General features: G+C 34.4%; 1 protein-coding gene across 3 annotated transcripts in view; it reads right to left on the bottom strand.

Annotated features, from left to right (window-relative positions):
• Window positions 1–15,389, bottom strand: part of Stag1 (STAG1 cohesin complex component) — a 329,217-nt gene that overhangs the window by 46,956 nt on the left and 266,872 nt on the right. For all 3 annotated transcript variants that reach the window (XM_085689622.2, XM_085689621.2, XM_085689623.2), the window contains 5 exons: window positions 14,365–14,457; window positions 14,180–14,269; window positions 13,831–14,034; window positions 12,897–12,967; window positions 11,184–11,271 (listed from right to left, as the gene is read on the bottom strand). In XM_085689622.2, the coding sequence (XP_085545748.2) occupies window positions 11,184–11,271; window positions 12,897–12,967; window positions 13,831–14,034; window positions 14,180–14,269; window positions 14,365–14,457 (546 nt within the window). The remainder of the gene's footprint in view (window positions 1–11,183; window positions 11,272–12,896; window positions 12,968–13,830; window positions 14,035–14,179; window positions 14,270–14,364; window positions 14,458–15,389) is intronic.

Raw genomic sequence — 15,389 nt, 5'->3', positions numbered from 1 at the left:
CTGTATGGACTGGTTTTGTGGGAGTCTAGTCTGTTTGGATGCTCACCTTCCTATACCTGGATGGAAGGGGGAGGACCTTAGGCTTCCCACAGGGCAGGGCACCCTGACTGTTCTTAGGACTGGAGAGGGAAGTGGGGGAGGGAGTGGGAAGAGTGGGAGGGAAATGGGAGGAAGGGAGTAGGCAGAAAATTTTAATAAATTAAAAAAAAAGAATACAGAATAAACCAGGAGGTGGTGGCACATGCCTTTAACCCTGGCTCTCAGGAGGGAGAAGTAAGTGCATCTCTGAGTTTGAGGCTAGTCTGGTCAATAGAGTGATTTCCAGGAAAGTCAGGGCTACATAGAGAAACCCTGTCTCGAACAAAACAAAATGAAACAAAACAGAAGAACAGCAATGAAAATAATTAAGTACAACACTCATGCACATTATAACTCTCTTAATCTCTGTATGTGTAGAGCATGTTTAAAATTCTGAAAATTGTACACAACAGTGACATCTTTAAAAAGAATTCTTGAATATGAATTAATAATAATATAGCTGTCAAAATGATAATGAGAAAATGTTTAAGATCAGTAGCATTAGGAAAATAAATCCTATGGTAAAGGTAAGGGGAAACACTACTAATACCAAGAAGGATATCTAAAGTACAGATTATCAACATGATCAAATGTGGGTAAAATGCAGAACACTGGATCTCTCATACATTAAGGACAGTAAAGTAGTCAGCCACTGAAAACAGCTAGGCAGAAAATAAGGTGAAACACATTACAAAACCTAGAAATTGTATTCACTGACGTTTATTTTATAGAAATGAAAACTATGTTCACAAAAATCCTCCTAACTGCATTAACTGTGACAGTTAAAATCTGGAAATAACTCAAACATCTTTCAAATGGTTAATGGATATAACAAATCATGAGAAATCCAAACAGTATAATATTAATCAGCAGTAAACATGAAGCAACTATTGGTTCACACAACCATTTAGATTAATGGCTGAGCCCTTATTTTCACTGTCGACATCATGTTTACTGAAACATGTATGTCCTAAAGGATTCCATACTGCATGGCTACATTTTTGAATTTCAAAATGACAAAATTATAGTAATGGAAAACAGACTGATGGTGCCCAGAAGCTGTATGTGGGTGACAAAGTAAAGGGACAGTAGGATGCAATTTTCTGTGATGGTGACACTTTTATATTATGATTGTAGTGGTAACTAAATGAAAATCTACACGCATATTAAAATGTGTAAGTCAACATAAAGTCAGTATCACTATCTAATAAATGAAAAAAATTAACAAATTTGACAAAGAATAAAATCTGTAGTAACATCTTTTTCTTAAAGAAATGTTACAGGAAGCATAAGCATATAAATCATGAGATAAAAATTAATAATTCAGAGAAGTGGAGCAATACTTAAAGTTCTATTTGCCCTTTAATAGTGAGAAAAGTATGCAATGTAGTATGCTGCTAGCACAATGAGCACATGATTCTATAAATTTAAAAAGACAATCAGAAGTACGGAATACTACAGTACAAAGTTCCACTCAATAAAAGGATGGGGTGAGGAAAAATATCAATAGTAAGTTCACTGCAAATATATTCATTTTGTAATCTCTTTATAAACTACTATTGAAAAGGAGGTTGGGTATACTTTGGAAAGAATATACAACTAGTAATTGACAATACATAATTCCAGGTCCATGCTTAAGGAGTTCAAATGAACTACTAGCCTTTTCTCTCTAAATACACTATAACCTACATCTAAAACATCAAAGTGATTCGCTCAAAAGACTCAATGAACAAGTTCTGCTATGATCTTGAAAAAAGAGACACACAAGAAGATATTACTTCATTACTATGTATAATTTTTAGGCTTATGTATCGGTTTTAATAGTATAAAGATGAGCAATTGTGTGAAATGCCTTTAATCCTAAGCACTCGGGAGGCAGACATAGGCGGATCTCTGTGAGTTTGAGGCCAACCTGTGCTGTGGGACAATGGTCTTTTATCCTGTCATTAGTATTATTTTTAATAAAATGCTGATTGGCCAGGAGCAGAAGGAGGTGGAGGCAGGGCAATGAGAACAGAATTCTGGGAAAAGAAAAGGTCAGTTTACAGTCGCCACCCAGACACAGAAAAAGCAATATGAGAATGCCTCATTGATGAAACGTACCAAGCCACATGGCTAACACAGACAAGAATAATGGGCTAATATAAGTTAAAAGTATTATATAAAGCCTGAGATAATAGGCCAACCAGTTTATAATTAATGTAGACCCCGGTGTGTTTCTTTGGGGCTGAATGGCTGTGGGACTGGCCATTCAACCTCAGTCAACAAACCTGGTCTACGGAGTATCAGGACAGGCTCCAAAAGCTACAGAAAAACCCTGTCTCGAAAGCCAAAAACCAAAAACAACAACAAAAGTTTAGAGAAAAAGAAAAACAACAAAAGGCAAAGCAAAGCATGAGAAAAGGCAATAAATTACAAATATATAAACCATCCGATCTATAAATTTATAAATGATATAGAATATAGAATAGTAGCCACTTGGACAATACCTAAGTGATATTCCATAGTAACCACTAAAATACCAAAACAAAAGGTTAGTAAACAGTATCTGAATACTTGGGAATTTTGAATTTTGTTTATTAAGGACCTCAGCTTTTTGCTAGACAGAAGAGCTTGAACACAAATACATTCCTGATTAAATTAAAAGATGAATAAGCACCAAAACTATAATACGACAATTGGTTTAACCATATGTTAAGGTGCAAAAAAGATGTTCACAACTTAGCTAGCAAGAGAAGGTAACACACACACACACACACACACACACACACACACACACACCCCTTTTAGAGAAGCAAGCATCTACCTTGTTTCATTTTATTTTTACTTTTAGTGCTGAGTGATTAAATCCATCTTCCAGAACATACTAAGAACATGCTGTACTACTGGTTGTACCCTCTGGTATCAACAAATCAACAAATCAAAATATACAACTAATCTTGGAATAATACAAAAACAGCTTAAAGGAATTAAAATTTTGAGGTATGCTTTACGGACAATATAGGAATAGGCTGTCATACCTAAGTACAGGCATAAACAGGTTGAATAAGTAGAAACCAGATGACAGACTACCTTACAAGCAGTTGAATTTATGTTCTGTCTATTCTTAGGTCGCATTTATGCCCAAGAGTAATTAATAGTAACTTTTTTTACTTTCAAAAGAATTGAGCAATAAAATTATCATCTTAGTATAAGGAAAATCTGAAAGCTTTCTAAAAATGCCAGGAAACACACAATAGACATTTGATAGAAGAGTGGCATTATTATATGTTAAAAAACCACACGAATAGCAAAGATAATCTTAATTGTAGATTAGCTTTTAAAAACATTTAAATGTTAAGTATATATTGTTGGGAGCCACCTGGAGGCACAGGTTGGTCCTGCAGTTTGGAGGTATACCTGGCTTAGCCATGTGGGGCTGAGCACCCTTGCCTGCACCCTTGCTTGCACATGCTCAGACCAGCAGAATGGCATTAACCAATCAGGACAGCGTTCAAGCCTCTCCACCGTTTAAAAGCAGCTGCCTCGGGGCCCAACGCTCTCTCTCTAAGCTTTCTCTCGTCCCTGCTCTATCTTCCCTTCCCCCAATTTTCCTCAATCAAAGGGCTCCGAATAAAGATGTGACCAGGGAAGGAATTCTCGTTTTTGGTGGCGTTCATTCCTGCTGGTCAGGATGCGCCCCGCAATATATGTGCTTGCTTGCATATATACATCAAAACCATCGGCATGTCAAGTGGGTTCCCGAAGAGGCCAAAAGTTGAGAATCAAGTCCTCTGTAACTGATGTCATAAGGCAGAAGGGTACTGGGAACTGAACCCAGATCCTCTCTGCGAGAACAGTAAGTACTCTAAACTTCTGGAGTCATCTTTACAGTCCTGTTCATCAGACTTTTAATAACCCAAGATTTATTTATTTACAATATTATTTATTGACAGTCCTGGGGCTAAATTCAGGACCTCATGGAGACTGGGCAAGCACTACTCATGTTCCCAGTACTTTTTTTTTTTTTTTTTTGAGATAGGGTTTTATTAGCTGAGGCTTTGATTCTCCTGCTTCTATCCACTTCCCAACTGCTGGAATTATAGGCATATACCACCATGCCAGACTCTGTTAGCTTTAAAATGAATATATGGCACTTTAAAAAATAGTAGCACTATAAAAGACAACAAAATCGAACCTATGAATAGATTTTTAGTTTAAGGCCCATTAAAATGATGTTAATTACTCTACATTTACCTTAAAGAATTTTGCTTATTGTGGATCTGCTGGTCAACCATTCTACTGTAATTCATGTATGCTACGCCATTGGTCTGAAAAACCATTTTTTAAAAATCACATACACATAAGATGACATATGTAACGTTGCTGCTTTTAAGATTTTTTTATATTGGTGTTAGAATATATGTTTTTTCTAAACAATGTACTTCACTGTAGTTATATCCACAGGATTCGTACATACAACTATTCATGTTCCACCAATTATTAAGAGAAAGTAAAACTTAATGACATTTACTTTTATAAATTTTATTTTGTGTGTACGGCTACATTGTCTGCATGCATGTCTGTACACTGGTGTCCACTAATGCCAGAAGAAGGTATCTGATCTCTTGGAACTAGAGTTACAGATGGCTGTGATCTGCCATGTGGTTATTGGGAACTGAACCTGAGTAGAGCAATTGGGAAGAATAGCCAGGGCTCTTATCACTGGGTCCACTGTCTAGCCTCCATTGACATTTTAAACTTCTGTGAGACTAAGGACTATAACTTTCCTATGGTTTCTGGTTCTGCTCTTTAATCCTACCCCTCTCCCCCTCTTTTATTTTTTGAGACAGGGTTTCTCTTTGTAGCTTGTTCTGGAACTCGCTCTGTATACCAGGCAGAGATCCTCCTGTCCCTGACTCCTGAGTGCTTCTACTTTCTTAAAAGGAGAGAATTATGTAGCCAGGCATTTATCTGTCTTATCTTTTTCTTTCAGGGATTGAAGTCATATGTGCGCTAAGCAGCGTTTATTCCACAACTGAGCTATATCCCTACCCCCAGTTCTCTTTGTACTTGTCATCTTGAGAGAGGGTATCACTAAGCTCCCCAGGTTTGCCTTGAACTTATTACTGTGTAGCCAAGGCAGGTCCTCAATTTGTAATCCTCTTGCCTCGGTTACTTTAGGAGCTGAGGTTATAGGCATATAAAATTAGACCAGCCTTCTGAGAAGTCTTTGAATAACTCAAACTCCCAAAGATTTTTCTCATATTTTCTTTTAGAGGTTTATTGTAGCTAGTTTTATTTTTAGGCTTATAATCTGAGTATTTATATTATTTTATTCTGACACAGGCATCTTACTTTGTTGTTCAGCCTAGTCTGCATTCTGGGTTCAAGTGACCCTCCAGTCTTAGGTTTCCAAGTAGCTGAGGGTACTTGGTACAAGCATGCATCATCATGCTTGACTTGCTAATTGTTGCAGATGGCCAGAAGAAATATGGGTAATGTCCTTTTGTTTTGAATCTCAAAAATCGAATTGTGTTTCAGCACAATATTTACCTAATTTTTATCCTTTAGATTTAGAAAGCTTTTCTGTCTTTGTCATAAAACCAGTGGACCAAGCAGGGCATGGCAACACATGCCTGTAATCCCAGAAACTGGGAGGCTACAGCAGGAGGATTTCCATGAATTTGAAGCTAGGCTGGGTAATATCCTGTTTAAAAAACAAACAAACAAAAACAAACAAACAAAAAAAATCAAACAATCAAATGAACAATTTGAAAAAAAAACACTTAAAAATTTTTGGTATGGCAAGTCTGAGGAAAAATCAGAAATATGCAACTGAAACAAGTTCTAAACTCAGCAAGTGTGCAGTCTTCTAGGAAAGCATGATTCTTAACAACATACACAATAATCCATAATCTATCCAGAAACAATAACCTGACTTAGGTTAAACTCACCCCCTATATTATGTTCAGTCTGAATAATGTGGTGACTTCCAGGTCATGATGACGGAAAAGTACCAGCATCTAATCTCTCCCCACAGTTCCTATTGAAACAGCCCAAAAGATATTTGGGGGAAAAAAGATCAATATAAAACCAAATTTGACATAGAGCAAACATCAGAGGGCATGGGGTGAGGGAAAAGAAGGCATGGGAAAAGAATGTATGCATAGCCTGGGCTACCGTATGCTAGTAGCGCATCAATAGCAAAATTGAAAAGAGAATGGAAAGAATTTAAAAGCTTAGTTATTACTAGGTGGCCATACTATGTGGCCTTAAAGTTTCAGTTTTATTTGTAGTAAACAAAAATAACTATATAATATATAAAAACTATATGCTTATCATATGGCTTATACAAACGAATAAATGTAAAGATTTACTACTCAGCTTATTGTAAAAATGCTTTTTCTTTCTTTCTGGTAAAATGGGCTCACAGTACCCTAGGTGGCTTGGAACTTGCTTTGTAGACCGTGCTAGTCTTAAATGCACAGACATCTGCCTGCCTTTGTTTCCCAAGTAATAAATAAGTTTAAATGATTCTTGGAGAGGCCCAACAGTAATCACATATAATTTCTTTTCTTTTTCAAATAGAGTGACACTATGTAGTAAAAACCAGCCCAGAATTCTCTATGTAGACCAGGGCTGGTCCAGAACTTACAGCAAGTACAAGGTTTAAAGGCATGTGCCATCATGCCTGGCCTTCATTAATTTTCTTTTATATACAAGTTTATTATACTATTTTGATTGAAAGTAAATAATACTGTAAATGATCTTTATTGATTTTCAATCTTCTATGGCTTGTTTGAAGCTATGAAAATGATACACTAATACAGTTTTAATATATTTTATTTTTTCTTATGTTAGTCAAGATATTTATTTATCACATTTATATATTTATTTTGTATATGTGTGTGGGGTGTGCATATGTTATGACATACTATGTGGGGGTCAGAGGACAATGAGTCAGTTCTCTCTTTCTGTGGGAATCTAGGGACCAAACTCAGGTTATCAGGCTTCCTGCTTGAGCCACCTCACTGGCTTTTAAACTCAACAGTGTACTAATAAAAAACAGACACAAAGCTACAAAATAAGACAGGGATAGCCTGAAATACCTTTTGCTTTTGCTTAATAAAAAAATGTATGAGGAAGATAAAATAATTTAGAATATCTGGTTTCTTCACAGGAAGTAATAACTGTGTTATAGAATTGGTATATTTTAAAATACTTTTTTATTCTTTTTGGTTTTTTTTTTCAGTTATACTTGTTTATTCAAGTATCCGAAAACACTCTTTCCACTTCCTCCCCTCCTCCCAATACCCTCCTGCTCCCCCCACTCCCTCTCCTCCTCCCTCACCATTCCCAAGAGCAGTCAGGGTTTCCTGCCCTGTGGGAAATCCAAGTTCCTTCCCCTTCCCTCCAGGTCCAGGAAGGTGAGCAACCAAACAGGCCAGGATCCCAAAAAGCCTGTCCATGCAGACGAAACAAGACCCAGTGCCATTATGGTTTTTTTAGAGACAAGGTTTCTCTGAAGCTTTGGAGCCTGTTCAGGAACTAGCTCTTGTAGATCAGGCTGGCCTCGAACTCACAAAGATCCGCCTGCCTCTGCCTCCCGAGTGTTGGGATTAAAGGCGTGCGTCACCAGCACCCGGCATTAAAATACTTTTTATATGTTAACAATACATTAGGACAGGGTGCTTAAGTTTATCCTGCAATACGTGATTACTAGAAGTGTACAAAAATTATTAAAAGCACATAGGAGCCAGTTTGAAAGACACACGGACGCTCCTACAGGACAGATCTGCAAATATACAAGCAACAAAATAAGTAATAAAAATATGAATTATAACAATACTAATATATGGATACTAAATTAAAAATAATTTAAAATTAAAAAGATGACTAAATGAATTAATGAATGGATAGTTTTCCCTTACACTATAGTATCAATCAATAAACACAAAACGACAATAACTTGTCATTTTAGAAATTGTCTTGTGATCATGATAGCAGAGATTCAGATAAGATTACATCATGGCATAAAATTAAGTCAAATTTTGCCAAGAAACAGCAATATTTATATACTTTAAAAGAAATCTAACAGCCTATGAATTAAAAAGGACAATTTTAACTATATAGGGGAAATTTGATAGATTCCACCTTAATCAAGTGATTTGATATCAATAGTGAGCAAATTGACATTATGTTTCTTTTTGCTCCTCTTTCTTTTCTGTTAGCATATACTAACTGTACAAAATACTTTAGTCACATACAACTCTTATGTACCTCCTGATACACTGACAATAGACTATCACCCAATATTCACTCCTGGAAGAATATGTAATCCAAATTGAAATATACGACAATCAGGTAAAATTAGTCAAGACTTTTTATAAGCTGGTACTTGTCATGAAACACAAAGGCTTCCTACAAAAAGCGATAAGAAAGGTAGAGCATCAAAATACTCTACGTTACTTTGGATAGGGAGTAATTGATGTAAATAATGTTTAGATTACGTCCACATTATACATACTAACATATGTAGTCAATACAGAATGTACAAGTGCAAAAGTGTAAAAAAACAGACACGAAGACTGTTTCCCCCCACAGGGGGGAAAGAAGAAAGAAGCATGTTTTCCCCCCACAGGACATTTATATAGCATGATTTAAAAATAACTAGAATACAAAAAGTAAAAAAATTAGAATAGGTAAATTTAAAAATTTCAATCATCCATATATCGTAAAGTTGGAACACCTAACATTATTGGTATTAGAAAAGTCAAATTACTACCAGAGAATCCCCTACCCCAACCCACAAATTCTGCTATCCCTGAAGAGTAAGAGTAAAGAGAGATTTAGTTAGATTGTTTATTATGGAAAAAAACAGTCAAGGATATGGTAAATATAGAGAACTAGTTTTAGACACATTCAAAATACTGAGCATAATTGGGGGCTAACATCAGCAAAGGTCTGGTAGTTCTTTGAGGTCTGTGCTCAGTAAAAGCAATCTCAAAGGAAATTTCTCAAACAGCTGGAAACTGAAAAGGGGAACTAAATAATCCTAAAACTTAGTTAAATATAGTTTTGGTTCATTTCTATATATATATGTTAGGAGATGTTTGTAAAAAATATAAATGTGAACAAGAACACAATCTAGTAGTCATGCTTTCAATCTCCATATACCTAGTTAAAGATTGAGGGTATGAATCTAAGACACATACTTATTAATAAGTATGACACATCTTATGTAAAAAAATTAACACAAGGAAAAAGAACATTTATGTAATGATAAGAACAGAAAATGGCATTATGAGACGGTCAGAGTCAGTGGCGAAAAAACAAATGATGGTATAGTGGATTAAAAATAAGTATCAAAAGGTTTATAATCCCATTAAGTAGAAATGTGTGACTTTTATTTTTTTCTTGAAGAAAATAAAGAAAACAACAAAAGATTACCTTTACTACTTTTTAAATTTGTAAGAAATAGCTTGAGAACATGAATGAGTTATATTTAGGAGACTGCAAAATAAGATAAAGACAATGGAAAACTTAAGTGCCATTAATAAATGAAGTAAACAACATGATTAAATATTAAGCCTCTTGCCACAATAAAGCAAACATGTTAACTTTATTCCGTAGCAGAAGAAAAAACTGAGCTCAACTACAGTAAGTGAAGAACAAAAAAACTTCCTAACTTAATTTTCCCAAAAGTCAATAAAGGAAATGTTCAAATGTGACACATTTGCCCCAGATTTTATCCTCCTTTGATAAATGAAAGAAAAGCACCTAATTAGGTACACTGTGTTTATTAAGAAAGGGATCAAGAAATTTTTTTTTGTTTGTTTTGTTTTTCTAGACAGAGTTTCTCAGTGTAGCTCTGGCTGTCCTAGAACTCACTCTGTAGAGCAGGCTGACCTTGAACTAGCTCACAGAGATCTGCCTGTCTCTGCCTCCCTGAGTGCTGGTATAAAAGCCGTGCACTAACTACTACTGCCCGGTAGTAAATAACTTTTTATTTTGATTTATTTTTGCAGTTCTAGGAATCAAATCCAAGGCATTGTATACACTACGCAAGTGCTCTGCCACTGAGTTATACACCCAAACCATGTTAGGCAACTGAGAAGAATTAATCATAGTAACAATAAAACACTGCTTTTTAAAGGCTTTTGTGGCTTTTTGTATATTTTATATATTAAAATTTTTTTGGGGGGGTTATAGAGTCTTATTCTGTTGGCTTGGACTGTTGGCCTTGAAATCTACAACTAACTAGTGCCCCTGTCACAGCCTTCTAAGTCACTCAAACTACAGATGTCATCATACTTGTGTTTTGTGACTGACTTTTATTAGGCTTTTGTTTGTTTGTTCTGTTTCTGTATTCAAGACAAGGTTTCTCTGTGTATCCCTCACTGGCAGTCTTGGAACTCACTCTTTAAATCAAGTTGACCTCGAATTCAGAGATCCACCTGCTTCTGCCTCCTGGGTGCTGGGATTAAAGGCATGCACCATCACCGTCCCGTGTAATGACTTTTTATTTGTAATTATCATTTTGTTCTCTCTTGACATTCTGTTACTTTAAGAGTAGTAATTCATTATCTAAACATCATTGTTAAATAGGAGTCAACCAGATAATCCCCAGCATCACCAATAAATATGAAGTCAGGTCGCATGAGTATCTGTAATATACAAAGTAACTCTTCTCTTTCTCATGTAGAATTAGCTAATTACTTAAGTATCTTTCAGATTAGGCAAAAAATTCAGATTCTTATCTAAATAATGTTTGTACTACAAAATTAAGCCATGCTGAAGGTCTGGTGCCATCAGTATTTACAACAATACCCAGAACAGCCATCATTAGAAATGTAGTATAGAAATTAATAGTTTTTCCAAGGATGCTTACTTTAACACTAAATTTTAAAGATACACTATAATAAAAAGTTTATCTTTAGTTACTTTAAAACATCTGAATATAAGACATACCAAACAGTTCTAATCACAAGGACAACAATTCTCCAAGGTGTTAGCTGCATTTCAGACTTCTCAGTATTTTCTGCAAAAGGCTTTGGAAAACGATTTGATTTCAGAAAACCTTAGCTTCCTAAAGCACAGAAAGAATATTAGTAATTTCCTACCTGTTCTGGCATGGCTCCATGTTCAATTCCAGTCTTCAATAGTCTATAGCAATTACCAAATAAATCCCATTTAGTGAGATCATGAGCACTAAAAGAAATAAAAAAGGTTTTAATTTTACTCTAGAATAAAAGATAATTTAAATTTAAGCTCAGTTTCACTAAGCAGAATAACAAAACAATATTTCATTTTCTTGTAGAATTAAAAACAACCCATAATGGGAACATTTAAATGTGGGAAAAAAAAGAAAGAAAACAAGAGCTATCAGTAGAGGTAAAGTTTGTTAAATAAAACATGAGTTTCATAGTTAACATCAGGTTTCAACCCAAACTCATAATGTAAACATGCGCAACTTTATTATATTTAAAAGCACATTTTAAAAAGAACCCTTTCACAATTTAAAAAATACAATTACATGTGTATTTTTGAGGGAGAAATCTCCTGTCATCAAATGGACAGAATTACAAAACTAGAGGATAGGAAATATGAGAAAACTCAAACTTCATTGTGTGGCCATTTATAAAGCCTGAAGAATTCCGAACGATTTTTCTCAGGGCTCACTATGTAGTGCAGTATGGCCTGCAGCTCCTGCAAGTCCTCCTGTCTCTGATGCCACCTTACCTGGCTTTGAAGGAAGAAACATGAACTCTACCACAGAGCCAGTTCTTTTGACTGTGGTTGTTAACTTTTATCATAAATGACAAGATATGGTTTAAAATAAGAGTTTAGTTCTATACAAAATTCCAAAAAGCTTACTTGTATGTAAAAAAGAATCAGATTTCTCTTTTTCTTTATTTCTTCCTTCTTCTCTTCCCCTCACCCATAAAACAAGATCTCACTACAATGTCTCCATCTCTGGAGTCAGTTTTTTTTCCCTCAAAAGCACGTAGGAGTAGCAGCAGGCACAACCACACTCAACAAAAATCCTAGATGTTAGAAACTGCTTTTGAAACGTGAATAATTTATTAAGAGCTTCCTTTTGACAACAAACCTTCCTTTGTCAACACAATTCTGTTTTTCTTTCTTTGTGGAGAAGATAAACCTTATTCCAGGGATATGTGGATTATGGTTTGAAAGCACATTGCACTCAGCCTCTTATTCCTTATTCAAATCCAACTGTTGTTCTGTCTACATAGTAAAAATGGTAATAATCTAGAAGTCCACAGGAATTACTTGCATAACTTCATGAAAATCTTTTCTCATGATTTATATATAGTTTGGCAATTAAGTAATATATGTAAATACTTATCATAAAGATTGTGGAACAGCTAAAAGAAAGAAATCAATCTTAAATTTTTGCTTTTTATTGAAAATGGTCCCTTATAACTAACTGAAAATTTGCAACTTTGAACCAACATATACAACCTTCCCGTCAATCTTACATTTTACTTAGCAAGGTTGTTACATATCATCAATTAAAAATAACTTATAAAACTCCAGTTTAGAGTATAAGCTCATCTACTTCTTAAATAATAATGATTAAAATGTTTACAGTACACTTCGTACTAAAATGATTAGTTTACAAAATTAACGACAATTCTTATACTAACAATAATTAAAACTAATAATTCTGAGAAAATATGAATAAGCAAAATTTGTTATGATTTAATATTCAAAAATGTATCACTGTTGCAAAAAGGTAAATGTTACATTCAGTCTACTCATTGGCCAATATGTTACTTGTTAAATTAACATGAATAATAAATATGACATACTTGTGAAAAGAAGTTAAACGCTTTAAGGTAGAAAGAACGTTGTAGATATCATCATCATCAGCTTCTTCACCCTAAGAATAAAGAGTAAATGTGACCTCATCTTTATAGCAACTCAAATTTATATTAAGTCCTACCAATGCTTAACTGCCTAAAATTCATTCTATAAAGTAGTATATTCACTACAGATGAATAAAGGCACACACATTTTTATAATACACTATGGTAAATTCCTTGAAATTGAAACTGCTGTGATAGTGTTTTAAAGCTAGCTAGTGCACTCTGTCTTTCAATACTGAGGACTGGATACCAGGTGTTCCTCAGGAATGCAAGCATCAATTACTGTCTGAGCTACCTTATCCTAAAAAATGTTTAATGATTATTTAAGATTTTACTGATAACCAGTCACTTTAGAAAATTATGGTGAAAAACCATGTTTGAAAAATTATCAAAATTCTTTTAAAAATTAGTTATATAGATTTCTCAGGAGGAATAAAGCACAAACTACAAGATTTTCAGATTGTCTTATAGATAAGAAAGCAAGGACATGATATAAGAAGCCCAAATATAAAGAGAAAACAACTAGTTTGTAAAGAATGTTGCTTCCTTGAGCAAGCATGTCTAACCTAATTTGTTCTACTAACTAGCATATTATAATTAATTTAAAAATGTAAATTGGATCCCAGAAATAGGAAACAAAATGAAGAAGAAAAAGCAAATCTTGAACTGTTCTTCAAAGAGGGGAAGAAAATGTAGCATGAAAAGTAAACTAGAAAAGGTCGATTTTTATAGGATATACACATAGTATATAGTACGCTAAATTCTGAAAAGGGTGAAAAATTTTAGATTTTTTAAAAATATGACTGACTCACATATTAATGTATTTGAATAATTATTAACCAAAATTAGTACATGGACCATCAACATTATAACAAACCTCTTGCAACAGATCTTCCACAGAATGATTGAATCGATCTACAAATTCATCAATCAGCTGGCTCCGAGCGATATCAACTCTATTCTGGATGGTATACTCTTCACTGCATAAAATGCTGTAGGTTTTACTGCAGGCTTCTAGAACATCTGATTCTACATGTTTCTCTACAACAAACTTAATCTGTTTTAATAAAGCATCCAGGTGCTGAGGAGGAACAAAAGGAAAGCTGTGATATTTAGATTAATAACGAAAATTAAAAATCATCATTCATTGAATAACCTTATGATTAGATGAAAATATAAAATTAGTTACTAAAATACTTTAGCAGCAGAACTTCAGAATGTCTTACCTTTTCCATCCTACCCGTGCTGTAGATTTCTAGATCAAAATACTGCGGAATTTGTAGCAAGTTTGCTACCTTCTCTGCATCTGCAGAATACTAGAGGAAGTAGCAAAGAAAAAAGAGTAACTACAGTAATAGTGCAGGAGAGCAAACTCAGGGCGTATTATCACAGTACTGAAAATGGCAGATACCTTTGATAGTAACATAGGAAGTGTAATGATAAAATGCTCAGTTAATTTGTTTCTATCATCAATTTGAGTTTTCCTTTCTTTGGCTGTTAGCACCTAGAAATAAAAAGAAATGAAAAAAAGTGTCACTTGGCAATTAAAAAATTGAAAATATTAAATATAAAATGATGAAGAACTGGTAGATGACATAACCAAGAAAGTTAAGAGAAATATAAAAAAATTAAGTGTTAGGATAAACTTGTCATAGCAACAATGAATGATTATATTTATATAAATATGTATTTCTCATTTGTGTCTAGTACACATGCCTAGAAGACATTATAGAAAAATAACCATAATCAAACAGCTCCAAGATTCTGATCCTTGTCAGCTACTATTAAGGAACCATGGCTCACAAGAGAAAAAAAATGGTTGGTTATTGTGTAACAGAATGAAACCCAAAGTTCAGTTTAATTTTTTTAAGGTCCCCATTCCCAGGTATTTATACCCTTGGTAGGTCATTTTCCCACAATGAGTAAAGCTAATTTGTGTGATTAACAGGATGCTACTGAATCTAACTATATCTCCAGAATGATTTCATGACTTTTTGAAGACTAAAGCATAAAAAATACAGCAGCATTCACTTTATGTTCAATTAATTGTTCTGAGGAAGGACAACTCAAACATTCCTACAGAGTGGGCAAGTAGACAGAAAACCTCTAATATCTCTTACCTAGCATCAGTCCACACCTTGCCTGCCTCATGTGAAAAATGATTCATGTGACTATGATTTAAACCATCCCAGTCAAGTCTGAAGATAAAGATGTGGTCAACCCTAAGAGGTTCTAAGTCAAATAGCAACTAAATCATGAGTGAATCTTAGGTCCACACAAACTTTGAAAGAATGAAGGCTTATAGTATTAAGTGTATAAATTTTGGAATTATTTTTATATCTGGGCCAATTTATTCTGATAGAAAGTAAGGAAGTACAAAATAGGGGCAACAATTGTAAAAGGACTAGAAATTAGCCCTAAAATTGAATTATTTGT

Source organism: Myodes glareolus, chromosome 4 (genome assembly GCF_982192425.1).
Source record: "Myodes glareolus chromosome 4, mMyoGla1.1, whole genome shotgun sequence".
NCBI lineage: Eukaryota > Metazoa > Chordata > Mammalia > Rodentia > Cricetidae > Myodes > Myodes glareolus.
The sequence above is the reverse complement of the archived record's forward strand: the minus strand, read 5'-3'. Positions and strand labels throughout refer to the sequence as shown.